The sequence below is a fragment of the Palaemon carinicauda genome, chromosome 27, assembly GCF_036898095.1.
Source record: "Palaemon carinicauda isolate YSFRI2023 chromosome 27, ASM3689809v2, whole genome shotgun sequence".
Lineage (NCBI taxonomy): Eukaryota > Metazoa > Arthropoda > Malacostraca > Decapoda > Palaemonidae > Palaemon > Palaemon carinicauda.
The window spans coordinates 69,087,728-69,106,296 of NC_090751.1; the positions used below are offsets into that span (position 1 = coordinate 69,087,728).

Consider the following 18,569-nt stretch of genomic DNA (forward strand, 5'->3'; position numbering starts at 1 on the left):
GAAAAAAAATGAAATAAAATTGAAAAAATGGGCTACATTTCATTGTTTTATAATGTCTTTCTAAGTTATATACCAAATTTCAATGCTGTATCTTTAAAACTAAAGGAAAAGATATAATTTGAAGGTCAACAGTTATAGTTTGGAGATATGGGCGTTTTTTTCTTTGTATTTTTACAAAGACAATATTAACAAATCATGATTATTATGAATTCTATGTTCCTTTTTGGATATTAATAAACCAAAACAAAGTTATTTATCATAATTTAATCATAAATGAATATCCCTTTGCTCAGTACCTTGCGTCTTTAGGTGAGTCGCTCCTTCATCATCTCTCTCCTTCACTAACTCTGTTAATTTCGCCGATATTATCCAATTCTGAATTCTTATTAGAGCGAATTTTCTTGAAATTGACTTTTTCTCTTTGGCATGAGGAAATTCTTGCCAAAATCAAGAAAAACAGACGTAAGAACAAGTGAATGTAGGGTTGTGCCCGGACTGAAGGCTGAAGGGTGTAATCAACTTGTAATACATCGTCTGGTGACTCATGGAAATTTGTTTTATATTAAAATGTAATAATTATCAAAATATACGATAACAGAAGACATACGGCATTTTCTTGTAGGGAATAATTTTTTTGGTTTATTAAGTTACTTTTACTAATTACCCTGTGACTATGAAAATAAGAGGAACTTTGACAAAATATTTTCTTTGTGCATTTTCCATTGCCATACGAAGCTCAGAGAATTTTTTCATGATTTTCTGATTTTCTTCATATACCCCCATACATTGGGATACCAGCCAGGCCTCTTAATGGGAGTTCAGTAACTCATGTTAGAAACTTATTTCATAATCAACCATGTAGAGAAAAACCTTTATGAAGATAATGATAATGATCTCATCTCCAGAGGAAAAATTCTGGTCAACTGCCCCTACAGGGACAGTAATTCTGTTCAACTTTTGGAAATCCATCAAAAATCTATTCTTACTAGAAATGAATGTCTCTCAGTGAAGAGGTTACTTTTCTTGGGAATAATTTCCTTGCTACAAATTACTTGAATCAATTCCTTTGAACTTCAAGGAAATTCCTCAAAGAATTTGAGAATGTGCTAACTGCAGTGCTTTGCATTCTCTATTACCATTTCCTTATCTTGGAATCCTGAACAGCCTCAGACAATTCAAATAAAAGTTCAGTGCTGTACCTCATTAAAATGCAATCCTATTTTCTTACGTGCTGAAGTGCAACAAAACCATTCTCAAGGAAAACCTTAGTTTTTCAGGTACAATATTCACAACTTTTTTTTTTTTGAAAGAAATAGGATACTTCATACTGTACTGTCAAATAATTTAATGTAAAAGCATCAGCTCCCTGATGTTCTCTGAAACCAATGCTACATTTCATCAAAGCTGTATTTGGTCATCTTTATCATCTTCCTCTAAAAACCTTTTCCAAATTACTGGAAAATCTGGCCTGATTGATTTTGGGTCTACATTGTTTCTTCTTACTTCCTTATCTAGCCATCTCATGAAAGATTCTCCAAGACTCTGAAAAATAATGAAATGTTTTAATACATTTATAGTTGTACTACAAAAAATTATATTCTTTACACAAATTACAAGTATCAACGATAGAAAACACATAAGTTTTAATTTTGAGAGCTAATCAATCTAGGAAAATAAAAGTATAAGTTTTAGAAAATTAAATCCGGATTAATAGACATAAGGGATGAGCTTGCTCACAGGTAAGGAATTTATGCATTACATCCCCTTGCAATCCCAAAGAAAATTACATTATAGTACCAATGACAATATATTCTTTATATGATCAGTCACAGGAAATAGTCTTGCCCTAAGTGAATTTTTCAGAACTTTCTATATAGTGTAACGCTGTAAATTTTAAGGACATGGTGATTAAAAATGATTGATGGGTTTGTGAAAATCTAAGTTACTCATGGGATTAGGTAACAGATACATCATCTAATGTTAATAATCCCCAAATATATTCAACCCTGGTAGTAAAATCTTGAGCTCCTTGTCTTTTATATAACTAAAATTACCATTGTATTAGGATATACAAAAGGGACTGACAAAAAAGACATGCAAACAATAGAGCTAATACATATATATATATATATATATATATATATATATATATATATATATATATATATATATATATATATATATTTCAAGATATCTATCCAGAAAGTACTCCATCCATCCATATACCAAAGGCACTTCCCCCAATTTTGGGGGGTAGCCGACATCAACAAGAAACAAAACAAAAAAGGGGACCTCTACTCTCTACGTTCCTCCAGCCTAACCAGGGACTCAGCCGAGTTCAGCTGGTACTGCTAGGGTGCCACAGCCCAACCTCCCACATTTCCACCACAGATGAAGCTTCATACTGCTGAGTCCCCTACTGCTGCTACCTCTGCGGTCATCTAAGGCACCAGAGGAAGCAGCAGGGCCTACCGGAACTGCGTCACAATCGCTCGCCATTCATTCCTATTTCTAACACGCTCTCTTGCCTCTCTCACATCTATCCTCCTATCACCCAGAGCTTTCTTCACACCATCCATCCACCCAAACCTTGGCCTTCCTCTTGTACTTCTCCCATCAACTCTTGCATTCATCACCTTCTTTAGCAGACAGCCATTTTCCATTCTCTCAACATGGCCAAACCACCTCAACACATTCATATCCACTCTAGCCGCTAACTCATTTCTTACACCCGTTCTCCCCCTCACCACTTCGTTCCTAACCCTATCTACTCGAGATACACCAGCCATACTCCTCAGACACTTCATCTCAAACACATTCAATTTCTGTCTCTCCATCACTTTCATTCCCCACAACTCCGATCCATACATCACAGTTGGTACAATCACTTTCTCATATAGAACTCTCTTTACATTCATGCCCAACCCTCTATTTTTTACTACTCCCTTAACTGCCCCCAACACTTTGCAACCTTCATTGACTCTCTGACGTACATCTGCTTCCACTCCACCATTTGCTGCAACAACAGACCCCAAGTACTTAAACTGATCCACCTCCTCAAGTAACTCTCCATTCAACATGACATTAAACCTTGCACCACCTTCCCTTCTCGTACATCTCATAACCTTACTCTTACCCACATTAACTCTCAACTTCCTTCTCTCACACACCCTTCCAAATTCTGTCACTAGTCGGTCAAGCTTCTCTTCCGTGTCTGCTACCAGTACAGTATCATCCGCAAACAACAACTAATTTACCTCCCATTCATGATCATTCTTGCCTAATAGTTTTAATCCTCGTCCAAGCACTCGAGCATTCACCTCTCTCACCACTCCATCAACATACAAGTTAAACAACCACGGCGACATCACACATCCCTGTCTCAGCCCCACTCTCACCGGAAACCAATTGCTCACTTCATTTCCTATTCTAACACATGCTTTACTACCTTTGTAGAAACTTTGGTAGTAAAGGAAGTACTACCATCCTAAAACTACATAGAAAGAATATTCTGATTGAGAAAGGAGTTAGACAGGGAGACCCCATCTCTCCTAAATTATTCACAGCATACCTAGAAGAATATATATATATATAAAAAAAATAAATGGGAAAATGGAACTAATATTAAAGGGGAATACCTTAATAACTTAAGATTTGCTGAAACATAGTTGTACAGAGACAACAAATAAAGTTACAGACAAACCTTTAGAGATTGTTAATGAATATATATACTTAAACCAGACAGTAAATGCTTCCTCAGGACACGAGACCGAAATTAAAAGGCTAAGCATAGGATGGAGCGCTATTTGAACACAAAATTAGATTATTATAAAACGTAAAAGGCCACTTTCTCTAAAAAGAAAGGTAATTAATGATATAGTTGCATCAGAAACTTGGAGACTTAATAAAGCTTTAAAACATGAGGTAGTTACAACTTAGAGTGATGGAAAAAATAATGATGGGAACAACACTATGAGACAGAAAAAGAGCAACATGGATACATGTAAATCGAGGCTCACAGCCCAGGTGTGTGAGTGAGAGTGGTAGTTACAACCCCCCCCCCTCGCCCCCGCACTAACTAGCGAGTGGGTGGTTAACCCTCCTAAGAATCTAATGGCTCGTCTTTCAGCTTTGCCGAAAGTAATACCCCTATAAATAGCGTTGGTTTGTATTCAGTGACGGAAAAAATGAACATCAGGCGAGTGTAGAAATAAGAATTTTCTTATTTAAATTCCACTATATTTCAGGTTTGATGTTTCATATCACTGAAATACATTTTACAGTCAAGTACTCCATTAAAAAATATTCTTTGTCATGATACAAAAATATATATAGTCATTAGCAGCTATTTCAATTATTCTGGTTATATCACACAAATATTTGCCAAAAACCTGGTTAGTAATTAGCATTCAAACAATCATGGAATGTAACAAGGCTAAGATAAATATGGCTCAAAACCTTACATATTTCAATGATATAGCTTTAATCTTTATTCCTAACCTACCTAAGTACAGGAAGTACTGCAATCCTGAAACTACAAAAAGATAGTGAGAAAATTCTGATTGAGAAAAGAGTTAGACAGGGAGACCCATCTCGCCTAAATTATTTACAGCATGCCTTAAACTTTTTACAAATTTATATTGGGAAAATGTAGGAATTAATATGAATGGGGAATACCTCAATAACTTAAGATTTGCAGATGACATAGTTGTATTTAGTGACACTTCTCTTACTTGAGGGGGCCGGCCGGCTAATGCCGATTTTAAATGACAGGACTTTGACATTCATACCACCTAATAAGGCGACTTAAGACATCTCCATACTGCATAAGATTTTTGCCTCTGACCTTCAGTTTTGCGACACTAGGGCGATTTATCCTGAAGATTAGTGTTATTCAAATTCTATCTCATCCCTTGATAATAATTACAAAGATCTGGGATTACTATCCTATATAGACCTGATATAGACCTCCAATAATATGATTTTTTTTTCTATAAGTAATTTTTGTGCCAAATATGAATTTTATAATTTTAGTATAAAAATAAAACCCTAAAAATCTGGAAAAATACAATTAAGAAAAAATGAAAAAAAAATTGGAAGAAAGGGCTTCATTTCATTATTTTATAATGTATTTCTAAGTTATATACCGAATTTCAATGCTATATCTTCAAAACTAAGGGAGACTATTGAATTTGAAGGTCAATAATTATAGTTTTGAGATACGGGCATTCAAAGTTTTTCTATGTATTTTTACAAAGAAAATATCAATAAATCAACTCTCTCTCTTTCTCTCTCTCTCTCTCTGCACTACCAATATTACCCTCTTCTGAACTCTTAATAGAGCGAATTTTCCTGTTCCTTATGTTAGAAAGATGTTGAAATTGTCTTTTCCTCTTTGAAATAATAAAATTCTTGCCGAAAACGAGGAAAACAAATGTAAAAATAAGTGAATGTCAAGAGGTTAAATTCAGCCATGTACTCTTTCTCAGGTTTGTGGTAGGACTGAAGGGCAAAGGGTACAATTTACGGGCGTCTGCGACTCATGGAAGCTATACAGATGCCATTGTTCACAGTTTCTTTTACATTAAAATATAATAATTATCAAAATTTACGATAACAGAAGAAATACTGCATTTTCTTGTAGGGAACGATGTTTATGGTTTATTGAGTTACTTTTACTAATCACCCTGTAACTATGAAAGTGAGAGGAATATTGACAAAATATTTTGTATACACATTCTCCATTGCCATACGAAGCTCAGTGAATATTTTTCAGGATTGTGTTTTTTTTGTCTATACACCCATATATTGACATTCCGGCCGGCCCTCTAAGTCATCTGTTTTAAGAAGACTAAAATTACTGCTAGATCTTTGCTTAGACAGCATCTATAACATTTGAAATGCTTACAAAAGACTAAAATTACTGCCAGATATTCCTTAATTTTGTCTACTATCATTTCATTTTTTCCACATTTACAAAAAACAATTTTTCAGTGTTTTTTTATAGTAGCTTATGAGTGTGCCTTCAATAAATCCTATATTTCTCAAATTTAACAGGATAGTAGATGGGATTACCTCCAATAGGCCAACTCATATCTAAGGGCTGTGCCAGCATTAAAGACTGGTTGAATAATAAAAATCAAAGCGAACAAATAAAATAAAACACACAGCATTACACCTCACCCACATTTCAACTCCCTTTATGGGGTTAATATTACCAGTTTACCTCAAGTAGTGTACTGTAGGGATTAATAAAGGGACATATAGAGATTTAAAACTAAGCTTGAAATCTTGAAATACAATAGAGAAGATTTGCCTTAAAAATTAAAACCACAGCAATAGTTACCTTCCAAGACCGTAAACACTGTTCAGATATCTTCAACCAGTTTTGAATCTCTGTATATCTTTTGTGCACAGACTTGATTCTATCCTCCAAGTTCCAATCAGATTTACCTTTCTTTGATGTAAAAGTATAAACAGCCTTTTCTCTTAAGGCACGTAAGCATATATACCATACACTTTTAGCTTTTGCAATGCCAAAGGTTTTGCCATCTTGGTTCAGATAATATAAAACTTCTCCTTCCTTGTTATGGTAAGCTCTGATCTGTAAGAAACAAAATGTTAAGCGGCCATAAAGTACAGTCATTAAACAACAAGCTTTATAACCAATTATTCACAGCAAGCAATGACAGATGACAGGCCCAATACACTTTGAAGAGTGGACAGATATTGGTTTCAAATGTGTAATTATAAACTGTACAGATGGTAGAGTTAAAAAAAAGACATTTATCACCTATTTCTAAAGGCCTACAGAATTAGCATGTACTATGAAATTAAGATGCATTTCATCATAATCAATCATAAGGGACTTCATATATGAGTCATTACCAAGGAGAATGTGATGTTTCTCATATAGTTGCAACACATTAATCCATCACCTTGTTTCAACCATGCTATTTGGTCAAATAAATGCATTGAATACCATCTGCTTCATACAAATTACTTAACATGAGTAACAGAAATTTTAAACAAAATCTATTAGTTCCATATTTACATTTAAATAAAAAAGGTTATTAATTGCGAGTGGGGAACTTGATGACCACTGAATAAAAGTTAACAAATTTTCTATATTGATGCCATTATGCACCACCCACCCCATTTCTGACACTGCTATAGTGCCACCGATCAGCAATTTACAGAGAGGTTAGTGAAAAAAAACCCTTTAATATTTTGTTTTATCTCATTTAAAAATTCTTGATCAAGTTATAGTGACGTAGGATAGAGGAAAGGAATGATACTAATTTATTCATAAAAAAATTATATTATTTAGGTCTTAAAAAATCTAAAACTTTAAATTTAAAATATACAGTTGGCCCTCCTTATCCCGAGTATTGCATTCAAGCCCTTACTGCTGGTAAGGAATTCCACCAATAATAGATGGCTCTAAACTTTTCATTTACAGTATTGTACTTATAAATAAACCCTCAACCTTCTTCATGACAAAAACTAAAGTAAATTTGTCACCCTTGAGCGCCAAACAATTTTTGGGTAGTGAAAAATAGTAGCTAAGTGTTTTGCAAGTATTCAAGCACTGTAAGTTTCAACACTTTGGAGAGTTCATTTAACTGGGTTTTCTTTAAATTGATTGGACTTCATCTAATAATCATAAGCAGTATGTATATATATATATATATATATATATATATATATATATATATATATATATATACAGTATACAGTATATGTGTGTGAGTTCTAGCACTGTAAGTTGCAACACTTTGGAGAGTTCATTTAACTGGGTTTTCTTTAAATTGATTGGACTACATCTAATAATCATAAGCATAATGTATGTATGTATGTATGTATGAACATATATATATATATATATATATATATATATATATATATATATATATATACATATACATATATATATATATATATATATATATATATATATATATATATATATATATATGGGTGTGTGTGTGTGTATTGTGTGTATCTTATAACTTAAGTAATACATAGAAAAAATGAAAATGATGAATGTTTTCACTTAACTCAGCTGAAAAGTAAACGTTAAATAGATATTAGTTTGAATTTAATTTTCCCATTTATCTCAATAAATTTATTTTCTTTTGATGTATAGTTCCACATCTAATAAATAAATCTTATATGTATAGATAATAAATGAAGACTACAAAAATATTTCTCAATACTCAAAGCTCAACTAGGTACACAACTACACAAATGATTTAATTTTAGTGATTATGTTGCTTTAATTTTTATGCTATTTTCCTTTAAATTTTATGTCAAAGCAGAATAACTGAGTGTCATTCTACAATAATTATCTAAACTATATAGCATAAAAATATCAAAACAACTGAGCTGAAATGAAGCAATAATAAAAGAAGTATAGAATGTGATGGAAGTGTTATTCACAAGAATACGATAATTACAAAAACCAATAATTCTTTTTTAATGTTAACCCTAGCAAATACAATTTTTAAGGATATACAACATATCTGCTACCCGTTTGTGCAGAAGCGTGGAATCTGTGAGACTTAGAATGATTATGTCTCCCAAGTCAGTGACGTTTAGTGAATTTGTAAGTACATGTACTGGCACACTTGTACGCTTGCAATGCAGTTTTCAATTATGAAGATATTTCAAGTGATTTAGGTGCACTTGATGTACAGAAAATATTATAACAATTTAAAGAAAAGGCAGAGAAGGTGGGACTGACAATATATGAAGAAAAAAAATAATGGAGCTAACTAAAAACACAATTACAATTACAGAACCATATAAATATCAACAATATGAACATTGAAGTAGTGGATAAATTTAAATACTTAGGAATGATGACAACCACAGATGGTTATATGAAAGGAGGAATTGATGCTTGAATAGACGCAACTAGCAGATGTTATTTCAGTTTACTTAACCTGTTTAAGAAGAGATCCATCTCCGAAAAGAGAACATTAAGGATATACAACACAATAATACGTCCAATACTACTTGATGGCTGTGAGACCTGGGCTCTTACTAAAGTTCTTGAAAAATACTTAGAGGTCTTTGAAAACACAATGACGGGACCCATTTTTAACCAAGAAACTCTAGAATAGAAATTCACACAATTGGGATATAAGATATAGAACTCAGCAACGCCACATCAGCCAAGTTGTAACGTCAAGGAGGATTCAATTAGTTTGTCATATTTTGAGAATGGAGGACACACACATACCCAAAACAAATACCAACTGCTGAAATCATGGGATGAAGACCTTTGGAAAGACCTAGAAAGATTTGGAATAGATGCCTCAAGGATGATCTCGAAATGGAGGGAATTAAAATGGATACATGGATGGATTTAATGCAAGATGGAGGAGGGTGGAGATGTATTTTAAGAGCCGTCACAAGTCAATGACTGGCACGAAGACCAATGGAGTATTTGTAAGTAATATACTTTTTCATATTTTGTAAATATTCTGTTTCTCCTACCGATTGCCATGGCTAAAGAGCTTTAGACTTTGCCCTCTGAATCAGGCTGTGAGCAAATCATAAGTGAAGCTACTCACAGATCTGGTAACTGTTTGGACCTTGTATACGACTCCCCTGGCGTTATAACAAGGTTGGTTCTCTAGTTGTGACATCTGATCATGCCTTGATTTCATTAGTAATGAAGACTGATCAGCCTGTCCCTGATGTATCATACTCATGTAATATTCATATGAAATCTCAAGCAGACTTGAATGGGATTTTGAGTCATCTTTTGGGCCTGAATTGGTCACAATTATATAGCAGAGTTGATCCTGTTGTCCCTTTGAATAAGAATCTGGTCAGCATAATTGATAGGCATATTCCTTCTTGTGTGCTAGGGTACCAAGTGAAGGACAAACCATGGTTCAGTGATGATTGTAGACGTGCTTATTTGTAGAAGCAGGAGGCCTATCATCTTTAGAGCTTCTGCTCAGATAGTTTATGCCTCAACTGAAAAGGAATACAATTTTACAATAAAAAAGACCCTTTTTGGTAAAACCCAAGGACATAAGTAGTGGACTACCCTTAAATCTACACGTTGGTGTAGATGCAGCAGTTCCTTCTTCACTTAAACCAGATGGCTCTGTCACTCTCTGTCCAAAGGAAAAAAACAACCCTTTTGGCTGATGTGTTTGACAGTAAGCAGAGTAATGAGAAACTTAATCTTCTTCATTCCTGTTTTCCTGAGGCTGAAGTCACTAGCTTAGCTTTTTGATCTTGTGAAATTAAAGCTCTCTTGATGGACCTTAATGCCTATAAACATGTAGACACCAATGGTATTTTTCCTTTGTTTTTTATAAAGACTGTAGATTTCTTAGCTTGAAAGTAATCTGTTATTTTGTGCATGTTAGCAACAAGAGGAGCTTTTAGCACTTGTAGGAGAATTGGTAATGTTACTCCACTATGTAAATGTGTCTGTGGTAGCCAGGTCCAACAGATTACTGCTAAATTTCCATAACTCCCATATTATTTAAAGTTTTTGAACGTCTTTTGCAAAACGTCTTAATAGGTTTGCTGAAGGTAATCATCTATTCCCTGGATTGCAGTTTGGTTTCTGTATAGGCCTTAGAGCATGATATTCCCTTCATACAATCTCCAATGCTGTACAAAAATCACTTGATTATGGTCATGAAGTTGGTACGATTGGCCTTGATGTTAGTGCTGCCTTTGACCGTGTTAATCATGAAGCCCTTGTTTTCAAACTCAAACAGTTGGGAGTGGAAGTGTCATTTCTTAGCATTATTACTGAATAGATCACAGAGTTGTTGATGGGGTCCATATAGAGTACAGGAATGTGATATTTGGAGTTACTCAGGGTAATGTTCTTGGCCCATTACATTTCACCCTATATACATATAGCATGTGGTTTGGCCTAGAAAACAAGCTTGTTGCATATGCAGATGATGCTACACTCTTTGCATCAAGTCCATCTCCTGAGTGTAGATATGGAGTTACTGAATCCCTTATTAGAGGTCTGGCTAAAATTATTATTAGAGGTCTGGCTAAAATTAGTGCATGGTACAAATTATGGGAATGAACTTGAATCCTAACACAACTCAAAGTATGATTTTAAGTAGGTCAAGGAAAGTGGCTCCTCAACATCCGGATCTCAACATTGATAGTGTTTCTTGAATTCTGTATGACTCTTGAAATTCTTGGTGTGATTCTTGACAGCAAATTTACTTAAAAACACACTAGGCCTGTGTCTTCTTCAATTGCACAAAAAAATTGGCTTATAGAGAAAGCCTTTTAAGACTTACAGTGATCAATCTATTCTGAAGATGTGTTTTAATTCTTTCATTCGACCTTGTTTCGAGTATTATTCTCCTGTCTGGTCTTCAGCTGCTGAGTCTTATCTTATTTTGTTGGACAGGAACTTACGGTCTATTAAATTTCTTATTCCTGATCTAGATATTAATCTCTGGCACCATCATTCAATTAGTTTGTTATGCATGTTGCATAAGATTTTTCATACTTCTGATCATCCCTTAAATTCAGATCTTCCTGCACCGTTCCATCCTGTTCGTAATACTAGGCATGCAGTTAATTGTTAAAGCCAGGCCTTCTCCATCATGAGGCTTAACACTACACAGTATTCTAGAAGTTATATTCCAGCTGTGACCAAGTTGTGGAATGATCTTCCTAATCGGGTACCTGAATCAGTAGAACTTCAAAAGTTCAAACTTGCAGCAAATGTTTTTATGTTGAACAGGCTGACATAAGTTTTTATAGTTCAGATATGAAATATCTGTTTTGACGATGTTACTGCTTTGTAAATATTTTATTATAATTTTTCATTATTTATCATATTGTTTATTTATTTCCTTTCCTTACTGAGCTATTTTTCCCTGTTGGAGCCCTTGGGCTTATAGCATCTTGTTTTTCCCACTAGGGTTATAGCTTAGCTAGGGTTGTAGCTTACCTAATAATAATAACAATAATAATAATAACAATAATAATAATAATAATAATAAAAGAGTACGAGACATAAAAAATGACGGCAAAATATTCAGATAGATATACTCACGCACCTCACTCTCACCAGGGTACGACTACTTCCTCTCCCCTCTACCCAAAGGACGTAAAAAGACTGAGCATGACCAAATATACACACACACACACACACACACACACACATATATATATATATATATATATATATATATATATATATATATATATTAATAAATCCGGTGTTTGTGTGAGTCTTGTACAAGGAACTTACAGAATATTCTATGATCAAATCTTTTATAATTTTTATCGAGAAAGCTAACGCCGATATTTCCATTTCCATTAAGATCCACCTTGGGATTCTACAGGCCCCATAATTACAGACCCCCTAACACTGTATTCCACGAAATTGGGCGAAATCGGCAAGCTAGCACCGCAGACTTCAACTTTTTAAGAATAATTATTGAACAATCGAGAGATCTAACATGGCTATTTTTATCTCGGTCAAGAACCACCTTGGGGTTATATGGGCCCCATAATCACAAACCCCCTAAAACTGCATTCAATAATAATGAACCAATTGCAATGAATTTTGACATGGAGATTGTATGAACAAAGAAGATTATTTGGGGCTGCATTGATTTGGAAATTTTTCCTAAAAAAGGGATTCCTTGGGTGTTGCGCCCCCCCCCCCCCCACACACACACACACAACATACACTGATTTTCTTTTCCATGTGATAACATGTAGCCTACAAAATGTTATAGTATATTCAATGATTGATATGTAATTTTTATATTTTTTCAGTTTTCCACAAAATGATGCCACCCAAAAAGAGGTTCTACAAAATATTTAATGATTAGTCTTGAGTAATTTTTACATATTTTCTTTTTTCAGTTATCTACAAAATGACGCCACCCAAAAAGAGGTTTTTAATCAGTTAATTCGATAAAGCAAATTCGGTGAAAAGAAGATAGCAGAAAACAAAAGAGCAGAGGAATTTATGTAGGAGAACAAATGCAAGAAGAATGGCATCTAGACGTGAGGCACAGGATGAAGACCAAAGAAAAACTCATGCAAGTAGAATGCCAGCTAGCCATTAAGTTGAAAATGAAGAGCAGATGGATTTAAGAAGGAACACTAATTCAAGCAGAATGGCAGCTAGATATGAGGCATAAGATGAAGAGCTGATGAATTTGAGATGGAACACTAATACAAGCAAAATGGCAGCTAGATGTGAAGCCGAAGATTAAGAGCAGAGGAATTTAAGAAGGAACATCAATGCAAGCAGAATAATGCCACACAAAAGGAGATTCTACAGAATATATAATGGTTGAGTCTTAGGTAATTTCTATATTTGTTTTTTAGTTTTCTACAAAATGATGCCTCCCAAATAGAGGTTTTCATTCGGTAAATCCTATAAAGCAAATTCGGTGAAAATAAAATGATAGCTTGGAACAGAAGAGCAGATGAATTTACGGAGGGAAACAAATGCAAGAAGAATGGCAGCTAGCCGTGAGACACAGGATGAAGAACGATGAAAAACTCATACAAGTAGAATGGCAGCTAGCCATAAAGCAGAAAATGAAGAGCAGATGGATTTAAGAAGGAACACTTACTCAAGCAAAATGGCAGCTAGATGTGAGGCAGAAGACAAAGAGAAAATTAATTTGAGAAGAAACACGTATACAAACAGAATGGCAGCTGGACGTGAAACTGATGATGAAAAGCAGAGGAATTTAGGAAGGAACACCAATACAAGCAGAATGTCCGCTAGACGTGAAGCAGAAAACGAAACGCAGAAGAATTTGAAGATGGAACACTAATGCAAGCAGAAGGGCAACTAGACATGAAGTAGAAGACGAAGTGTAAATTAATTTGAGAAGAAACATGTATACAAGCAGAATGGCAGCTGGACGTGAAGCTGAAGATGAAGAGCAAAGGAATTTAAAAAGAAACACCAATACAAGCAGAATGGCAGCTAGACATGAAGCAGAAGACAAAGCAGAAAAATTTGAAGAAGGAACACTAATGCGAACAGAATGGCAACTAGAAGTGAAGCACAGTATGAAGAAAAAATAAATTCTCGCCTTGAAAATAATCAACAAAGAATAGCAGCTATAAGAAATTAAGAATCTAGAGATCAAAGAATGAATCGACTTCAGGATAACCAACAATGAATGATTGCCTATTGAAACCAAGAAACATCGAAAGGTACTGAGAATAGTTGCCATACTGATAGCATCATGCATGCAGAAGCAGGAGCATATCCTTTTAATGCTGTACAATGGCGTCTTGGTGCCTTCACTTATAATCCAACATACCCCTATGAAAAAGAAGGCATAGTAAAAATTGGCTTAATGTCACAACAATGTAATCACTGTGATGCTCAGGAATGGAGGAATATATCTCCTAGATTGTCTTGTAGTGGAGGGAAAATTAGATTACCTTTGTTAGTTGAAACCCCTAAATATTTGAAAAAGCTTTTCAATAGAAAATCCCACCATTAGGAACATTTTCTTGAAACCATACTACTATACAATAATGCTTTCCAGAATACTTCATTTGGAGTAAATTTGTGAATGAGGGGAGATTGATGCCCACTTTCAAAATCAAAGGAAAATATACCTGGGAAATGCCAGGTAACCCCCGCTATTATGTATGTATGTATGTATGTATATATATATATATATATATATATATATATATATATATATATATATATATATATATATATGTATCTATCTATATATATATATATATATATATATATATATATATATATATACATATATATATATATATGTATCTATCTATCTATCTATCTATATATATATATATATATATATATATATATATATATATATATATATATATATATATATATATATATATATATATATATATATATATATATATATATGTGTGTGTGTAAGAATTTCTACCTCATACTTGGGATCGAACCCTAGCCCCTTCAAATGAAAGGCCAGGTCGCTCTCAACCATGCCATCAGAGGCTCAAAAGAAGTCGGAACCTAACTGCTCACTGCAATTCAAGATTTACCTGACGAGACATCAGTTTCTTACCAGCGAGTTTTCCCCGACTTCCCGGCCGACCAGGTGACACAATTGATAGCATTTAATTCGAATTACCCCTAATGAGTCAATATGGAGGAAAATCAACAAAATATCGTGCACAAATAGAAATAAATTTCTACCTCATACTTGAGATCGAACCATAGCCCCTTCAAATGGAAGGCCAGGTCGCTCCCAACCATACCACCAGATGCTCAAAAAAAGTCGGAACCTAACTGCTAACTGCAATTCAGGATTTAACTGGAGAGACATCAGTCTCTTACCAGCGAGTTTTCATGATTTCCTGGCCCACCAGGTGACACAATTAATAGCATTTAATTTGAATTACCTCTAATGAGTCAATATGGATGAAAATCAACACAATATCGTGCTTAAATAGAAATAAATTTCTACCTCATACTTGGGATCGAACCCTAGCCCCTTAGATGAAAGGTCATGTCGCTTCCAACCATGCCACCAGAAGCTCAAAAGGAGTCAGAACCTAACTGCTAACTGCAATTCAGGATTTACCTGGAGAGACATCAGTCTCTTACCAGCGATTTTCCCCGACTCCTGGCCCACCAGGTGACACAATTGATAGCATTTAATTCAAATTACCCTAATGAGTCAATATGGATGAAAATCAACACAATATCGTGCTCAAATAGAAATAAATTTCTACCTCATACTTGGGATCGAACCCTAGCCCCTTAGATGAAAGGTCATGTCGCTTCCAACCATGCCACCAGAGGCTCAAAAGGAATCAGAACCTAACTGTTAACTGCAATTCAGGATTTACCTGGAGAGACATCAGTCTCTTACCAGCGATTTTCCCCGACTCCTGGCCCACCAGGTGACACAATTGATAGCATTTAATTCAAATTACCCTAATGAGTCAATATGGATGAAAATCAACACAATATCGTGCTCAAATAGAAATAAATTTCTACCTCATACTTGGGATCGAACCCTAGCCCCTTAGATGAAAGGTCATGTCGCTTCCAACCATGCCACCAGAGGCTCAAAAGGAATCAGAACCTAACTGCTAACTGCAATTCAGGATTTACCTGGAGAGACATCAGTCTCTTACCAGCGATTTTCCCCGACTCCTGGCCCACCAGGTGGGATCAAACCCTAGCCCCTTCAAATGAAAGGACATGTCGCTCCCAACCATTCCACCAGAGGCTCAAAAGAAGTCGGAACCTAATTGCTAATTGCAATCCAGGATTTACCTGGAGAGATACCAGTCTCTTACCAGCGAGTTTTCCCCGACTTCCCAACCCACCAGGGGACACATTTGATAGCATTTAATTCGAATTACCCCTAATGAGTCAATGAGTCAATAATCCACTACGCACCAGCATCGATAATGCAGCGACTATTTAATGCGCTGCCAGCTCATCTAAGAAACATATCAGGAGTGAGCATAGATGTGTTTAAGAATAAGCTAGATAAATACCTAACATGCATGCCAGACCATCCAAGACTGGAAGATGCAAAATAAACTGGAAGATGCATTAGCAACTCTCTAGTGGATATACGAGGTGCCTCACACTGAGGGACCTTGGGGAACCCAAATTTAGAATAAGGCAATAAGGCAGTGGATGAAAATCAACACAATATCGTGCTCAAATAGAAATAAATTGGGAGTAACCTGGCCTCTCATTTGAAGGGGCTAGGGTTCGATCCCAACTAAGAGGTAGAAATTTATTTCTATTTGAGCACGATATTGTGTTGATTTTCATCCGTATTGACTCACTGGGGGTAATCCGAATTAAATGCTATCAATTGTGTCAGCTGGTGGGCTAGGAAGTCGGGGAAAACTCGCTAATAGTGAAAAAATATCTTGGTTTGAAATCAATTTTTCAAACAATAGTCAGTAAAATAAAGGGGGGGGGAAGGTTTAAAAAATGGAGGTACACTACTTTTTATTTAGGTACAGTATGTCTATATAAAGGAAAATAAAAAAGAACTATAATCTTTTATTACTTCCAAAAGCATATAAATGTAACAAGAATTGATGCAGCAATATATACATTTATTCTGTGCTGAAAACCATTGATGTTTACCCAAGAAACATCTAACAGAATATAATAAAATCATTCCATATGATAAAGAAAAGAATATCACCTTTGACTCTTCACTATACAAATAGTTTATCACACTGCAAAGTAAAATAATATCCAACCTGTACTATGTGGACTGAAAAAGTCCCAAATATACAATCCTTAGAGTCCACGCACAAGACTAAGAAGCTGGTTTAATTATACTACCAGCAGCCACCGCAAAGTGTTTAATCAATTCCAACTGTCGCAAGTAATATTTGAAAAACGCTATTGAAGATTTCCATCTTGTGTAAGCTTGTAAACCTTTGAAGGACATATATTGGAAAAAGTTCAAGGAAGAGGCTACTTCCCTAGGGTCATGACCCAATGGCATACTATCTCGTCAGCCCCTCTGATAAAATAGGAGAGTTTGGACCTTAGCTGTTTCAAAGAGAGATTAGATCCTGTTGTTTCCCCTTTAAAAAGTTGTCCACCTTTAAAGGCCTCACTCTTTGGCAGGTAAGTCTTGAGGCATTCAACAGAACTAATTTGATGTGTGATTTCTTCTTTGGGGTCACTCTTTTCAGAAAAAGGAACACCGCCATGGCTTCCAGAATGTTGATATGAAATTTTCGAAATGCAACTGACCATTGACCCTGTATATTTTTGGTAGGGGTATGGCCACCCCAACCCTGCTCCGAGGCGTCTGTATGAATTGTCACCGATGGAGGAGGAAACTGAAGAGGGACGTGAGAAAATCTCCTGGCAGTGGACCACGGCTTGAGCTGTTTGCACAGTGAAGCTGGGGTCTTAAGACGAAGATCTCTCTGAGCATTTGATACTTTTCTTCTTCAGACTCTGTTGGCATCCTTCAGTCTTGCTTTCAAGATTAGATTTGTTGCCGCTGCAAATTGCAGCGAGCCTGAGACTTTTTCCTGATAACGTCTGGTGATTGTCGTCGACTGAAGTAAACACATGACGGAACTTTCTATTTCCCTCCTCTTGCCCTGAGGTAGAGAGAGGATATGTCATTTCAGGTTTCAGTGCAGGCCTATCCACTGCAATTCTTGAGCTGGAGATAGCCTGGACTTTTTGAGGTTGATTTGGAAGACCAGGGATTGTAGAAATTTCGTGGCTTCCAGAGCTTCTAGAAGGCATTCCGACTTCGTTGCAGCCCATACTAACCAGTCTTCGAGATATACCATCACTTGAAGACCTTTGTTCCCGAGTTAATGAAAATGGTCTCGACTAGTTTTGTGAAAATCCTTGGAGCTATGCCAAGTCCGAAGGGCATAGCTTTGAATAAGTAATCCTTTCTTGCCTGTCTGAAACCAAGGTAGGGGGAGAAGTTCTGGCCTATTGGAAGATCCCAATAAGCACCGGTAAGATCTATGGAGACGATGTAGGCCCTCTGAGGCAGTAGGGTCTGTATTTGTGACCCTACTAATTTGTTTAG

At 35.5% G+C, this 18,569-nt stretch overlaps 1 protein-coding gene across 4 annotated transcripts in view; it reads right to left on the reverse strand.

The window, feature by feature from the left end:
* Positions 1-245: 245 nt before the first annotated feature.
* The window catches only part of LOC137620754 (uncharacterized), a 389,997-nt gene continuing 371,673 nt past the window's right edge, over positions 246-18,569 (reverse strand). For 3 of the 4 annotated variants that reach the window (XM_068351147.1, XM_068351145.1, XM_068351148.1), the window contains 2 exons: positions 6,347-6,604; positions 246-1,542 (listed from right to left, as the gene is read on the reverse strand). In XM_068351147.1, coding sequence (XP_068207248.1) covers positions 1,399-1,542; positions 6,347-6,604 — 402 coding nt within the window. In that variant the 3' untranslated portion in view covers positions 246-1,398. The remainder of the gene's footprint in view (positions 1,543-6,346; positions 6,605-18,569) is intronic. The other variant, XM_068351149.1, reaches the window with a different exon arrangement.